Raw genomic sequence first — 16,358 nt, forward strand, 5'->3', positions numbered from 1 at the left:
CATGCTTTACTACAGTTGGGCAAAGAGGCTGAATTGAGCTAATCCAACTACAATCATTGGATTGTATCAATCATTTATGCTACTCTGAGGTTCTCAAATGCAGTGGAGTTTCCCTGTCACTTCTACAGTAGTGTTAGTTCACCCAAATTACATATTGGTTTCCTTAACCCCCACTAAAAAGGCCTGATTATTGTGAGCAAAGACGAGACAGACCTAATGATTGGGTAAACAAATGGAGCGTCATCTGGTTCTAATAGATGTTGCTGGACTTCAATACTTTAAAACTATAACTTATTGTTTGGATGATTATCTGTCTAATGTGGAAGAGCAGGCTTCAGCTTCTTCCTCTTTCATTTGGGCCTGCCTTTCCCTCTTCAATTGTTTCAAAAGTCTCTGACTCTTGGATGATTGATTTTCAATTTTTCCCTTAAATCAGAATGCAACTCTGGGCAGACATTTCTGTGGTGGCACAACATTTAGCTAAGTGGAACTTCAGACAGATATGGAATTGTAGGATCCAAAAGACAGATGTAGAGAGTATGATGAACATTTACATACACTACCTACTTTTGTGTGTGTGCACATTGTTTTAGCTAACAGAAGAATACATGTGAATACAACAAGAATATTAGACACCCAGCACTGTTACTCTGTGCATTCGCTTGTATTTGTACTTGCTGTCCCCCTAATTCTGTTGTAGTCATCCCTCTTCTACCTGCTCTTCCTTTGTTTGAATTGATATTCCTCCCCTTTTTACCAACTGTCTTTCATTCTCTGTCTGTTCATGACTCCTCTGTGTCTGCAGAACCCTTTTTCCATTAGGTCCAGATGTTTCAATGTTTCAGCCTTTTGGCTGCGCTGTCTGTGCTGAGACTTGTATCCTGTTAACAATGGAAAAAGAGATAATAGGGCAGTGAAATAAGAAGAGAGGAGTAAAGACAGGAATTAAAACAATGACAAACACACAGACAGAATGAAAGAGTATCTAACCTACCATCTGGCAATTTGATGGAGAGAAATGTTTTGTGAGTTTTTTTCTCTATGATCATTTGTAGTCAGAAATGTGATTTTCATGTTTTTATATACATTTACACACTATGAGTTTGGAATAATACTACTGTGAAATTATGATAATTCCTTTTTAGTGTAAGCTGCTTGAAAAGACTGCCTGAAATTTCAGCCTGTTTTGGTGGGATGGAGTTTTGGCCTGCCTGGTGACATTATCAGGCGGTAAATTACACTAAGAGACCAAAAAAAAGAGTTCCAAACCTGTCTGCCAATAACAGTTAGTTTTCAGTTTTCCCCTCCCAACTCAGACCACTACCAGACAGTCCTAGCAAAATTATTGCTTGAGAAATTGCTCTTTGCTAAGAACCCAGCTAGCACATTTAGTTCCTTGGATGTTGTGTGAACACACGTTTTTGGTTTTGGGAACGGAAGTGAAAATATAGCCTTTTCTGATAAAAAAAAAAGTAGGTTGTAGGGAGGTTCTGAGAACGGTATACTCTGGTTCCTTGACCGTTTTCCTGGGAGGTTTTATGAACAATCTGAGAACAGAAATGATAGATTATTTGGAAGGTTTTTTAATAACTTTTTTAATAACTAAAAATGTTCCCGGAATGTTTCAATAAGACTGTTAATAAAACTGCTAGCTTAAATTGGGTTAACCCTTTTAAATTCCAAGCACAGATAAAACACATGGAAATTAATCATGCAAACACTTTTTTTTATTGTGATACGGCATCAGTGAGATTCAAACCGATAATCTCTTTTCTCTATATCCATGGACTTAGTACACTGTGCCAACAGGATGGAAACAAGCACTAATTAAGATCAGGTTTGGCCAATTAATGGGGGAGGCCAACACACCTGAACACACTTAACAAAATAGAGGATAGAGAGTTGTTGATGCCGAGAATGGAATGTATAAGCTTTCAAATAATATTTTTAAATAACATACTTAGAATGTTACTAAAGTGGTCTTAAATATCCTCTGAACAATTTGAGAACATGATTTTAAATACAGTCATGTGAAAAAGCAAGTACACTTCCTGAAAAGTTACATTTTTTTGTACATATTTGGACAGGTGGCTATGTAATCTTCACTTCAACACTATTGACAGATAAAGGAAAACTAATTTAACAAATGACACTGAAAGATTATACTTTGCAATCATTCATTCATCAAATCTACAGAAATGCAATTCCATACTGCGGAAAAAACAAGTGCACCCTTAGCTTCAATAGCTTGTTGCCCCCTTTGGCTGAAATAACTCAATGTAGCCGTTTCTTGGAACTGTATCAGTCTCTTACATCGACTCAGAGAAATTTGGCCTATTCTTTACAGTACTGCTTCAAGTGTCATATTTAAGGGCTTTCTTGCATGCAAGTCTCCCCATAGAATTTTGACAGGATTGAGATCTGGGCTTTGACTCGGCCATTCCATAACCCTCCATTTATTATTTTTGAACAATTCTGTTGAAGCTTTGCTTTTGTGTTTTGGATCATTGTCCTGTTGCAATATCCATGTTCGGTTCAGCTTCATCTATTTGACAGATGGCCTCACCTTTTCCTCAAGAATTCTCTGGTACAATGTTGACATCATGATTGACTCAATGATGGCAAGTTGGCCAGGCCCTGAGGCAGCAAAGCAGCCCCAAACCATAATGCCACCACCTCCATTCTTTACGGTTGGTATGAGGTTCTTCTGTTCGAAGGCAGTATTTTGTTTTCAAAACATGGCATCTGGCATTGTGGCTAAACAACTACCCTTATGACTCATCTGTGCCGAGCACATTGCTCCAGTAGTTTCAGTCTTTACCCAGGTGTTGTCTGGCAAACGTCAGTCGTGTCTTGGTATTCTTTTTTGAGAGCAGAGGCTTCTTCCTTCCTGACCTCCCATGTAGGCCAAGTCCCTTTCCGACAGTTGACTCATGCACATTGTTTGTGGTAAGAGAGGCATGTTGATCCCTTCATGTTACCCTGTGTTTTTAAAGACTTCTATGACATCTTTTGGTCAGCTCTTGGGCTGAATTTGGTGGGATGACCTGTCCTAGGTAGATTGCCAGTGGCCTGAAATTTTCTCCATTTGTAGATGACCGTTGGACAGTGGAATGATGCACTTTGAATTGCTTGGAAATGGATTTGTAACCCCCTCCCAGACTCCTGATAATCAATTATCTTTATTTTGATAGGTCTTTTGATCTTGGAATGATGTGTTACCACATCCATATGGTTAAGACTAAACCAGACCAAGTTTCTAATCTTAATGGAAGGCTGGACCCTCCCAAACCTGTAGGAAACGTTATGCTGAGGTACTGAAATTCCAACAGAAGAACATTGTTAAGAAACATTCTTGGAACAATTTGAGGACAGTATTTGAAAAAGAACCATGAGGAAACCTGGAGGAAACATTATGCTGAAGTATTGAAATTCCCACAGACCGTTGTTTCCCAATGTCAGACAAGTTGGAGAATGTTCCAAGAACATTGTCAAAATTGAAATGAAATGCAAACATATTTACATTTAGGAAACTTTCTTTTAAAGTAATAATACCACCCCCAAAAATGTTTTAAGTTCCTTAAAAGTGCTCAATTATCCTGCACCTGTTACGATAAATGAGTGATGAGGTGTGGAGTCAGGCGCAGAGAGCAAAAGATGTGGGAAAAACACGCTTTAATGTCCCGGAAACATAACATGAACAAAAGTAGGAAAACAAATGAACAGAAATATAAATGGACAGCGTGAAACCCAAATGCAAACAAAAATACACTCAAACAACAAAACAGACGAACAAGCCCGCACGAAACAGAAGCGGGCTGAACAAACTATATATAACCCTACCCTAACAACCAAACAAGAAACAGGTGATACCAATAGACAGAACTAAAGGAACACAGAACAACGGATCGGCGATAGCTAGTAGACCGGCGACGACGACCGCCGAGCGCCACCCGAACAAGAAGGGGAGTCACCTTCGGTAATATTCGTGACAGCACCATTCCCAGAAAGTTGTGGGAAGGTTGAATAATGGAAATACTTACACAGGGACTCTTGAAGTTGATCTAAAATTAATCATGTTTATGGTCATCGTGCTGGAGAGGTTCCAACCAACTCAATGCACCATTGCTTTTCCCAGTCTACGAGACAAGGTCAGTAAATCTTTATTCGCGAATTATGGGGAATTGACCCTCGAGCTACATTCATAAATATATTATTGTTTTTGTATAGTTTAGATGTTGATTTTTAAAATTCCCAAAGGGCATTCTTACCCGGTGACCTATTTTTAGAATTTTGTGTAGAGAACCCTGATATACTGTACATGTATTGGTTTGAATTATTCTTGTACACCATTTGTTTCTACATAGTATTTGAGGTGTCAGTGTGTATTATTTAGTCATTAAGGGTGGATTGTTGATGGAATTTATGTTTAAATTAATGATTAGAATATTCCACCCTGAAATCATATGGTATGAAATTGATTAGAATCATAAAATTATTATTAATGATGGGTGTAGTTTTAAGTCAGTGAAATTATAATAAATGTGTAGTTTTGGTCAGAATTAGGGTAAAGCAGTAGATCTGTACAATATGTCTTTATAGTAACTTAAACACAGGCTGTCTAAGCAGAATTTGGTGCTGACCTGGCTAGGGGCCTCTGAGAGATTGGGGAAAATGACGGGAAGTACTTCCCACGGTCTCCCTATCTTGTGGGAGAACGGGGAGGGATTCTCACGGCCTCCCCTAATCTTTGTCGGCTGGGTAGTAGAACAGTGTGTGTAGGATACCTTCTGTTTGTGTGCGTAAGGAGTCTGTGTGTAAGGAGCTAGTATAAAATGAATGGTTTTGTACAACGAACCAGCGCTCTTGTGAATAAACATTTTGACTATCGTAGCTGGGCCTCTGTCTGTTTCATTTCAACCAGTATCTTACAAATTCTGGGTTGCAGACTGCGTAGTTTAATTGAATTGGGTTATGAACATTGAGAATTCTCGTAACAAGTACACATGTCAATCAGGAGCTCTGCCTGGGCAGTCCCAGCAGTTGTCTTATATACATACGCTACATACGCATACATAAGCTGACAAGTTATATTTGCATAATTAATCATTACCCTTTTCTTTCATTCATGTGCCCAACCAATACTGGTTCATAACATGTGACAGACCAATACCTCACAAGGCTTCTCTAAGCTGAGACCTTATATATAAGATCTTTCATTCTTGTTCTCAAAACAAGGTCTGGGTGATGAATTTACCCTCAACCTAAAAGAAAACAACCTTCATCGTCCTTATCTACAGCAGGAAATGGGGGCTCATCCAGAGTTGGCAGCTCATTAGTTTCACAATCCTCTGGAAGAGTAGAAAACTTACCAGCCAGGGAGGCACAGGTTACAGCATTTTAAGAACAATTCACTGGAAAGAGAGCGAGAACACATGTTATAATTGTTTTACACCAACCTTGCTAAGAAAGACCCTCACTTCCCTCATCACTTGTGGTAATGACAGATTGGTATTTTAATGCATCCTCAGTCTAAATTAGTATACGTTTCGCAGTCTGCAGACCTCCACAATCAACCTGATATCCCAAATAAACCATTTTGAATAAGCCTAAATCAATTAGGTATTTTATTAGGATCCCCATTAGCTATTGCAAAAGCAGCAGCTACTCTTCCTGGGGTCCACACAAAACATGAAACATGATAATACTGAACATCAATAGACAAGAACAGCTCATAGACAGAACTACAATTACGGGCACGGTTGAACAACCCCCTCCTTCCCCGGCACTCATCCTTCCTTTCCTGGCATTTTTTCATGTTCTTCAGATAGTGTTTCAGTTTGTCCTTTTAATGGCACATTGCATGACCTTGCAGTATATGTCTTTGTCCATTTTACTACCAGTACACCAGCAGCATGTGAGACGTTTGAACGGGACCTCTTTCCATGCTCACTCCACATAGACCCATGTTGCACTCCTGAGAGAAAAAACATGAGAGAAAAGGCAGTTGATAGCTTCTGGATGCTGGGTACAGGTTGCTGGCTCGGACTCTCACGGTAGAAGTGGTGAAAGACCATACTGTATGCCATTGTTGTGATTTTTCAGATGATTAGAGGGGGTATTGAAGTTCACACTGTTCTCGGCCAAATTATTTTCCATGCATCTAGATACCATCTGTGGTCACCTTCGCCATAACCTCGAGGGGAGTATAAGCCCCCCCCTCCGAATGGGCTTATACTCCCCTATCATTTTGGCAATCTCACTGCAGAGTTACAGGTCAGAGAGCTAAACCTTAGGGAGAAATCCCGACCATCCAGCAGACCCAATCTGGTGAGATATGTTATTGAATCAAGACAAAACTAAGAAAATAAAAGAAAACAACAGCAATACAAATCTGTCACTCGAGGTGAGGGAAAACTTCAATTAATTTGGAGTAACTGTCATCCATTACCAACACCTATTTTTTTCCTTTTACAGGCAAGCATGTGAAAAAAAAACATTTTCATATTTACTAAAGGGCCCCAGGGGACTGGTAATTCCCCCTTTGGACACATGACACTTAACATTGTGAATCATGCATCCCCCCAAAAATAAATACTGCCTGTTAAATCAAAAATAAACAAATTAGAATAACAAATCAAATTATCTCTTGATAACTCCATAAGGACATAATTGTGTCCCATAAGGTAATGGTAAAATAGACTAGACACAGTTCTCTCTCTCTGTCCTTCTTGTGGTGTGAATCACACATAGGACTATTCTTCTTAATTATTTGTTTTTACATAGCCCATAAAAAAGACAATGTCTCCTGTGTTTCTAGTGAGGGTGATCGGGCCTCACTAGGTCAGAGGTCAGTCTGTCCTATTAAGTTTTCCTGTACTTCAGACATTATTTAAAGATATTTCAAACATTTAAAATATTTTGGGTATCAGGTTTACATTCGGGTTTTCAGTACATTTCTTCTAATCAAAAGAATTTGCATGTGTGCAACCAAAACTCTGACAATAGAAACTTGTGTGTTTAGACACTGGACTGACAAATCAAATCATGTACAAGTTGGATTATTTGAGATGTGAAATAAAAGCCACTGTTGGCCGGCTGCTGTCTGGTTGATCGCTGCTAGTTATCATCTTCATCTCAACTAATTTGCGTCTTAACGCGCTGCTGCAGGCTCCCTCCTTTTTCTCCACTACCTGTACTGCCACTGCCTCAATTGGAGGATCAGGAAAATGTGTTCATTCATTCACTGCTTTTCTCGCATTGATAAACTGAGATCGCCTGTTTTTGTTCACATACTGTAGGTATATTCTTTGAGATTTTCTAATTTTGTCTCGCTTTACGTTGATTCTTCGCTGGAGATATTTTAACCAATCAGGTTTCCAGAAAGGGCCTGTAAATGCCAGTAACCAATCAGATGTCAGTAAATTACTAATCTTTCAGCACGAAGCACTACGTCTACAAAGAATATAGACTTGTATGGACTAGCTAACAATATGCTCCGGGAAAACAAGCTTTTGAAAGATGTACAGTTGAAGTCGGAAGTTTACATACACCTTAGCCAAATACATTTAAACTCAGTTTTTCACAATTCCTGACATTTAATCCTAGTAAAAAATCCCTCTCATGGGTCAGTTAGGATCACCACTTTATTTTATGAATGTGAAATGTCAGAATAATAGTAGAGTGATTTATTTAATCACATTCCTTGTGGGTCAGAAGTTTACATACACTCAATTAGTATTTGGTAGCATTGCCTTTAAATTGTTTAACTTGGGTCAAATGTTTCAGGTAGCCTTCCACAAGATTCCCACAATAAGTTGGGTGAATTTTGGCCCATTCCTCCTGACAGAGCTGGTGTAACTGAGTCAGGTTTGTAGGCCTCCTTGCTCGCACACGCTTTTTCAGTTCTGCCCACAAATTTCCTATAGGGTTGCGGTCAAGTCTTTGTGATGGCCACTCCAATGACTTGAACTTGTTGTCCTTTTTGCCACAACTTTGGAAGTATGCTTGGGGTCATTGTCAATTTGGAAGACTCATTTGCGACCAAGCTTCAACTTCCTTACTGATGTCTTGAGACATTGCTTCAATATATCCACATAATTTTCCAGCCTCATGATGCCATCTATTTTGTGAAGTGCACCAGTCCCTCCTACAGCAAAGCACCCCCACAACATGATGCTGCCACACCTGTGCTTCACGGTTGGCATGGTGTTCTTCAGCTTGCAAGCCCTTTTTCCTCCAAACATAATGATGGTCATTATGGCCAAACAGTTCAATTTTTGTTTCATCAGACCAGAGAATATTTCTTCAAAATGTACGATCTTTGTCCCCATGTGCAGTTGCAAACCGTATGTTGGCTTTCTTATGGTAGTTTTGGAGCAGTGGCTTCTTCCTTGCTGAGCGGCCTTTCAGGTTATGTCGATATAGGACTAGTTTGTCCTGTGGATACTTTGGTACCTGTTTCCTCCACCATCTTCATAAGGTCCTTTGTACTTTTCGCACCAAAGTATGTTCATCTCTAGGAGTCAAAATGCGTGAGGCTTCTTCTCTCTAAGCTAAGACCTTGAAACTGAGATCTTTCGTTCTCAAAACAAGGTCTGGGCGTACTGCCAAATTGTAGCGACTGATAGTGGGGATTCGTTCAGTCAGCCACGAGCATGAACACAGAAATTGGTTTATATAACAGCACATAAATAGAACACATAAATTAGTTATAAGAACAGCACAAACATTAAAATTCCATTACAGTTGTTTGCAAAATAACGACAGGACAACCACGTTCTCACCAAGCTCTAAGAAACATATGGTTCTCAGAACATTATGTGCTAGCTGGGAAGCTATTTTCATTTATTTTTGACCATTTCAATTTAAAACAATCACACTAAGGTGCCCTGACATGATTTGATCTTGAGATAAAAACGGCTACATTGGACCTTTAAGTTAATAACTGTGTGTAACTGTAATGAATCGAGAAAAATCCATGCACTGTAATGACATGAAAAGAAACAGTATGCGTCTCATTTTGTCAGCCATGCATACACAGTGACGTAGAGCAACCGTACATTGCTACAGCCCCGTCAGACTGGCCTAATTTAAAATACACGGTCACTCAGGCATGTAGGCATAATGACTGATCATTTACCTGACTCCAACAACACATAACGACTGTTCATTTACCTGAATTCAATAACACATAATGACTGAAAATTTACCTGACTCCAGTAACACATAACAACTGTTCATTTAACTGACTTCAAAAACACATAATGACCGATCATTTACCTGACTCCAAAAACACTGAGATCATTACTGGGACTGTATTATAAACACATTGACATGTAGGCATTATGACTGATCATTTACCTGACTCCAATAAGTTCATTACTGGGGCTGCATTACAAAGACATTGACATGTACAGTACCAGCCAAAAGCTTCATTGCTACTATTTTCGACATTGTAGAATAATAGTGACGACATCAAAACTATGAAATAACACATATGGAATCATGTCGCAATGAAAAAAGTGTTAAGCAAATCAAAATATATTTTATATTTGAGATTCTTCAAAGTAGCCACCCTTTGCCTTGATGACAGCTTAGCACACTCTTGTAATTCTCTCATCCAACTTCACATGGAATGCTTTTCCAACAGTCTTGAAGGAGATCCCACATATGCTGAGCACTTGTTGGCTGCTTTTCCTTCACTCTGTGGTCCAACTCATCCCAACCCATCTCAATTGGGTTATGTCGGGTGATTGTGGAGGTCAGGTCATCTGATGCAGCACACCATCACCCTAATTCTTGGTCAAATAGCCCTTACACAGCCTGGAGGTCTGTTGGGTCATTGTTTTGTTGAAAAACAGATGATAGTACCACTAAGTACAAACCAGATGGGACGGCGTATCGCCGCAGAATGCTGTAGTAGCAATGCTGGTCAAGTGTGCCTTGAATATTAAATAAATCACAGACAGTGTCACCAGCAAAGCACCCCCACACCATCACACCTCCTCCTCCATGCTTCATGGTAGGAACTACACATGGGGTGATAATCCGTTCACCTACTCTGCATTCCGCAAAGACACGGCGGTTGGAACCAAAAATCTCAAATTTGGACTCAGACCAAAGGACAGATTTCCACCGGTCTAATGTCCATTGCTCGTGTTTCTTGGCCCAAGCAAGTCTCTTCTTCTTATTGGTGTCCTTTAGTGGTGGTTTCTTTGCAGCAATTCGACCATGACTCAAATCAAATAAATGTATTTATAAAGCCCTTCTTACATCAGCTGATATATCAAAGTGTTGTACAGAAACCCAGCCTAAAACCCAAAACAGCAAGCAATGCAGGTGTAGAAGCACGGTGGATAGGAAAAACTCCCTAGAAAGGCCAGAACCTAGGAAGAAACCTAGAGAGAAACCAGGCTATGAGGGGTAGCCAGTACTCTTCTGATTGTGTCAGGTGGAGATTATAACAGAACATGGCCAAGATGTTCAAATGTTCATAGATGACCATCAGGGTCAAATAATAATAATCACAGTGGATTTCGAGGGTGCAACAGGTCAGCACCTCCGTAGTAAATGTCAGTTGGCTTTTCATAGCCGGTCATTCAGAGTATCTCTACCTCTCCTGCTGTCTCTAGAGAGTTGAAAACAGCAGGTCTGGGACAGGTAGCACGTCCGGTGAACAGGTCAGGGCTCCACAGCCGCAGGCAGAACAGCTAAAACCGGAGCAGCAGCACGGCCAGGTGGATTGGGGACAGCAGTCGTCAAGCCAGGCAGTCCCGGGGCATGGTCCTAGGGCTCAGGTCCTCAGAGAGAAAGAAAGAAAGAAAGAAAGCGAGAGAGAGAGAATTAGAGAGAGCATACGGGGCGGCAGCGTAGCCTAGTGGTTAGAGCGTTGGACTAGTAACCGGAAGGTTGCGAGTTCAAACCCCCGAGCTGACATGGTACAAATCTGTCGTTCTGCCCCTGAACAGGCAGTTAACCCACTGTTCCCAGGCTGTCATTGAAAATAAGAATATGTTCTTAACTGACTTGCCTGGTTAAATAAAGGTAAAATAAAAAATTAAAAAATACTTAAATTCACACAGGACACTGTATAAGACAGGAGAAATACTCCAGATTTAAGACTGACCCTAGCCCCCCGACACATAAACTACTACAGCATAAATACTGGAGGCCGAGACAGGAGGGGTCGGGAGACACTGTGGCCCCATCCAACGATACCCCCAGACAGGGCCTAACAGGCAGGATATAACCCCACCCACTTTGCCAAAGCACAGCCCCCACACCACTAGAGGGATATCTTCAACCACCAACTTACCACCCTGAGACAAGGCCGAGTACAGCCCACAAAGATCTCCGCCACGGCACAACCCAAAAGGAATGAAGGCCTGATTCACACAGTCTACTCTGAACAGTTGATGTTGAGATGTGTCTGTTACTTGAACTCTGTGAAACATTTATTTGGGCTGCAATTTCTGAGGCTGGTAATGAAGGCTCTAATGAACTTATCCTCTGCAGCAAAGGTAACTCTGGGTCTTCATTCAAGTGACGGTCCTCATGAGAGCCAGTTTCATCATAGCGCTTGATGGTTTTTGTGACTGCAATTGAAAACTTTCAAAGTCCTTGAAATGTTACGATTGACTGACATTCATGTCTTAAAGTAATGATGGACTGTCGTTTCTCTTCGCTTATTTGAGCTGTTCCTACCATAATATGGACTTGGTATTTTACCATATAGGGCTATCTTCTGTATACCACCCTACCTTGTCACAACACAAAGAAATTCCACAAATGAACTTTTAACAAGGCACACCTGTTAATTCACATGCATTCCAGGTGACTACCTCATGAAGCTGGTTGAGAGAATGCCAAGAGTGTGGAAAGTTGTCATCAAGGAAACTTTGAAGAATCTCAAATATAAGATTCTTGAAAAACACTTTATTTGGTTACGACATGGTTCTATATGTGTTATTTCATAGTTCTGATGTCTTCTTTATTATTCTACAATGTAGAAAATAGTTTAAAAAATAAAGAAAAATTGTTGACCGGTACTGCAGGTATTATGACGGATCATTTTCCTGACTCAAATAACACTAAGATCATTACTGGGGCTGCATTGTAAAAACATTGAAAGTAATCTGAGAAGAATGTCACTGCTCTGCATCAGTATGATATCATTGGGGCAGTCCAAAGATGGCAACTATCTAATAAATCAATCAGAGTTATACATTACTGTACACTGTTGCTCTTCAACCAAGGTTACGTGTTCCAATGGAATGTGTGCTTCCGAAGCTATTTTCTGGTAGGAAGAGCATACAGGCCACAGTGTTGCTACAGTAGTGAAGCCAGACAGCTTGAGGAACTGTATAACAATTACACACAGGGAGGGAAAGACTGCATGCAGCCAAGATAAACATCATCAAAAACTGTAATGGTTGGATAGGATGAAGTGTGTACACTAGGTGGGGATACAGCATGATGTGCAGAAGAAGTAGCACCAAGTTAAGTAGAAATATGCTTTCTGTTAGTTGATTACAGAAAATACTGTAGGAAGTGCAAAAGCTTGGTGTGCATATTTGATGCACATTCAAGCCTTTGCGTCAAACACTCTGACTGTAGAGAAGGATCCACATAATAGTGAAAATGTTTAACGACAGATGCTGCCTTTCTACAGATAAAGTACAATTCGACCCCCCTGACTCCCTGCATAACTCTGTTATGCAAACTCCTCATCGACATGTCATCTCACTTCGCAGATCTGGGAGTGTGCAGCACCACTGGGTTGAAATCTATCACTTTGTGGAACATCTGGCTCACAAGTTCATAAGGTGAGAATACTTTGTCCCACATTGTTGAAATACCCTGTAGTGAATATAAACTTTAGATATATTCAATATAAACACAAATATTAACCAATAACCACACATGGTGTGGGTATGATGTATTTCATTGCTTGTTGTGATTGTTAGTGAACTGACAACAGAGATAACATTAATATAAATGGTCTTGGTATTGTTCATTTCTCTCCAGTCCACAGCTGCGCATGTCCTTCATTGTGTTCTCTACTGAGGGACGGATTTTGATGCGGCTTACAGAAGACAGGTAAGGGAACAATCTTTTTTTTCTTAGGATTTGGGTATTACGTCTGCACAAGATGTCAGCTATTTGCTGATTCTGAACTGAGTTGATTATCAAGAACACAGAAACCAGATAAACATGCAGGATTTGTTCAATTGAATTAGAGACATAAATAAAAATCACAACACCCTCACATTGAGCTCAACTGACAATGCTGTCAATCCTTTGGCAAACTGTATGCTTCAACATGTGGCTTATAATATATCATGTGTTGCATATGTGTCTAATCTTTCTTCAGGCAGTTTCCACACAGGCACTGAAACCTTTTCAATGTTTATGGTCTTCCTGCTATCTCATTTTACACAAGACTCATTTCCTTACTCTCTGCTGGACAGTGTCCGCTGGCAATAGATCCCTAAATCTAAGCTTGATCTCTTAAAACCTGAAGCACACACAAAGCCCATCACTACTCTCTGAAATGGAATGCCACTTCAATAAATAGATTGTTTCTGTGCTTATTAAAAACAATTGTCTTTGTCATTTCATATCTGTCTGTCTGCTTTTAGTTTACAAAGAAGACTGAATTTCACAAGAAAACAGTAAAAAATTTAATCTGTTAAATATTAATTCACAGTTCTATTTTTTGGGATTAAAGCGACTCACTTGTCATTCAAGATTATGTGCATGCATGCACAAGGTTTAATGCTGTACCCAATGTTTTAGTTTGACAGTATGATTTAATAGTAGCATATCAACCACATGTATCACTATGATGACTCTATTTACATCAATACCTATAGCTACTTCTTTAAGGTCTTGCAATTTACGATTTTCATAGCTTTATAGCTGCAGTTATATCAATGAGATAGGTACTTCTGCAGGGTGAGGGGTGATACATGATGAGTATGAACTGCTCTCTCATCTGTCTTTTGGTCTGCTTGCTCAGGGAGCAGATTCGAAAAGGTCTGGAGGAGCTCCAGAGGGTACTTCCAGGTGGAGACACCTTTATGCACGAAGGCATCCAGAGGGTGAGCTGTTTGCTTTTAGCTGAGCTCTGAGCTGGAATCTCTGAGCTGGAACAAAGACCATGGTTCAGAGACAAAATGGCACCTGTATCAGTATGAATAGTTGCTTTATTCACAGGACAGATTTGTGTCCTTTTTCAATCCAATTCCTCTTCTTTTACAGGCCAGTGAGCAGATATACTATGGAAACTCTGAAGGTGTGTAGTTCAATAAAAATATTTCAATTTATTCCTGTTGTACATCTTGCATCATATATTAATTTCTCAAGTATATCTGTTTGTCTATCATTATTATTATTTGAATAGCTCTGTGGAAGCATTTAGATCTGAATCAAAGGTTTTGTGTCTGTTTATAGGATACCGTACTGCAAGTGTCATTATCGCTCTCACAGATGGGGAGCTGCATGAGGACCTCTTCTACTATGCTGAGAGGGAGGTAAGCACAACCTGTCTACTCCATTTGCTTTGGCAATGTAAACATATGTTTCCCCTGCCAATAAAGCTCTTTGAATTGAATTGTATTTAGTTGTGTGAAGAGAAAGAGAGAGAGAGCGAAAGAGAGAGGTCTGAAGGCATCTAATCCTACAGGAAACATGGTATAGAGGAGACTGACCCACGGGTTACCCTCTAGGTCACAGAGAGTTGGTAGTCAAATCCACCAAACTACCGGGTGTAGTCCACAAGCTTCCCACAATAAGTTGGGTGAATTTTGGCCCATTCCTGAAAGCGCTGGTGTAACTGAGTCAGGTTTGTAGGCCTCCTTGCTCGCACATGCTTTTTTAGTTCTGCCAACAAATTTTCGATAGGATTGAGGTCAGGGCTTTGTGATGGCCACTCCAATGCCTTGACTGTTATCATTAAGCCATTTTGCCACAACTTTGGAAGTATGCTTGGTGTCATTGTCCATTTGGAAGACCCATTTGCGACCAAGCTTTAACTTCCTGACTGATGTCTTGAGATGTTGCTTCAATATATCCACACAATTGGCCATCTTCATGACGCCATCTATTTTGTGAAGTGCACCAGTCCCTCCTACAGCAAATCACCACCACAACATGATGCTGCCACCCCATGCTTCATGGTTGGGATGGAGTTCTTTGACTTGCAAGCCTCCCCCTTTTTCCTCCGAACATAACGATGGTCATTATGGCCAAACAGTTCTATTTTTATTTCATCACACCAGAGGACAGTTCTCCAAAAGGTACTATCTTTGTCCCCATGTGCAGTTGCAAACCGTAGTCTGTCTATGTTATGGCAGTTTTGGAGCAGTGGCTTCTTCCTTGCTGAGCGGCCTTTCAGGTTATGTTGATATAGGACTCGTTTTACTGTGGATATAGATACTTTGTACCTGTTTCCTCCAGCATCTTCACAAGGTCCTTTGCTGTTGTTCTGGGATTGATTTGCACCTTTCGCACCGAAGTACGTTCATCTCTCGGAGACAGAATGCATCTTCTTCCTGAGCGGCATGACAGCTGCGTGGTCCCATGGTGTTTATATTGCGTACTATTGTTTGTACAGATGAACGTGGTATCTTCAGGTGTATGGAAATTGCCCCCAAGGATGAATGAGACTTGTGGAGGTCTACAATTCTTTTCTGAGGTCTTGGCTGATTTATTTTGATTTGCCCATGATGTCAAGCAAAGAGGCACTGAGTTTGAAGGTAGGCCTTGAAATACATCTACAGGTACACCTCCAATTGACTCAAATGATGTCAATTAGCCTATCAGAAGCGTCTAAAGCTATGACATCATTCTCTGGAATTTTCCAAGCTGTTTAAAGGCACAGTCAACTTAGTGTATGTAATCTTCTGACCCACTGGAATTGTGATACAATGAATTATAAGTGAAATAATCTGTTTGTAAACTATTGTTGGAAAGATTCCTTGTGTCATGCACAAAGTAGATGTCCTAACCGACAAACTATAGTTTGTTATTAAAAAGAAAAATCTCACCTAAGTGTATGTAAACTTCCGACTTCAACTGTACATGGAGGTGACAGCATTCCCGCGGAAATGTGCCCCCTAGACACAATTATGACAAGACAACCAACACAACTCCTGAAGCTCTTTCACACATTGGGTCTGTACATAGTCAATGGTAGGCTTCGTGTGGACTCTTACAGTAGGTACACCTACATCTCATCCATTGGCAGTAGTACTGCAGATGACATCGTCACTGACCTCAACCCAGATTCTCTCAGAGCGATCACAGTTAGCCCACTGACACACCTATCAGATCATAGCAAAATCACAGTTTAC

General features: G+C 40.3%; 1 protein-coding gene across 2 annotated transcripts in view; it reads left to right on the plus strand.

Annotated features, from left to right (window-relative positions):
• The window catches only part of LOC118393193 (anthrax toxin receptor 1-like), a 53,302-nt gene that overhangs the window by 1,948 nt on the left and 34,996 nt on the right, over window positions 1-16,358 (plus strand). For both annotated transcript variants that reach the window (XM_052461475.1, XM_035785615.2), the window contains exons 2-6: window positions 12,756-12,827; window positions 13,030-13,101; window positions 14,024-14,105; window positions 14,266-14,299; window positions 14,458-14,537. In XM_052461475.1, coding sequence (XP_052317435.1) covers window positions 12,756-12,827; window positions 13,030-13,101; window positions 14,024-14,105; window positions 14,266-14,299; window positions 14,458-14,537 — 340 coding nt within the window. The remainder of the gene's footprint in view (window positions 1-12,755; window positions 12,828-13,029; window positions 13,102-14,023; window positions 14,106-14,265; window positions 14,300-14,457; window positions 14,538-16,358) is intronic.

Source organism: Oncorhynchus keta, chromosome 14, assembly GCF_023373465.1.
Source record: "Oncorhynchus keta strain PuntledgeMale-10-30-2019 chromosome 14, Oket_V2, whole genome shotgun sequence".
Taxonomy (NCBI): Eukaryota; Metazoa; Chordata; class Actinopteri; order Salmoniformes; family Salmonidae; genus Oncorhynchus; species Oncorhynchus keta.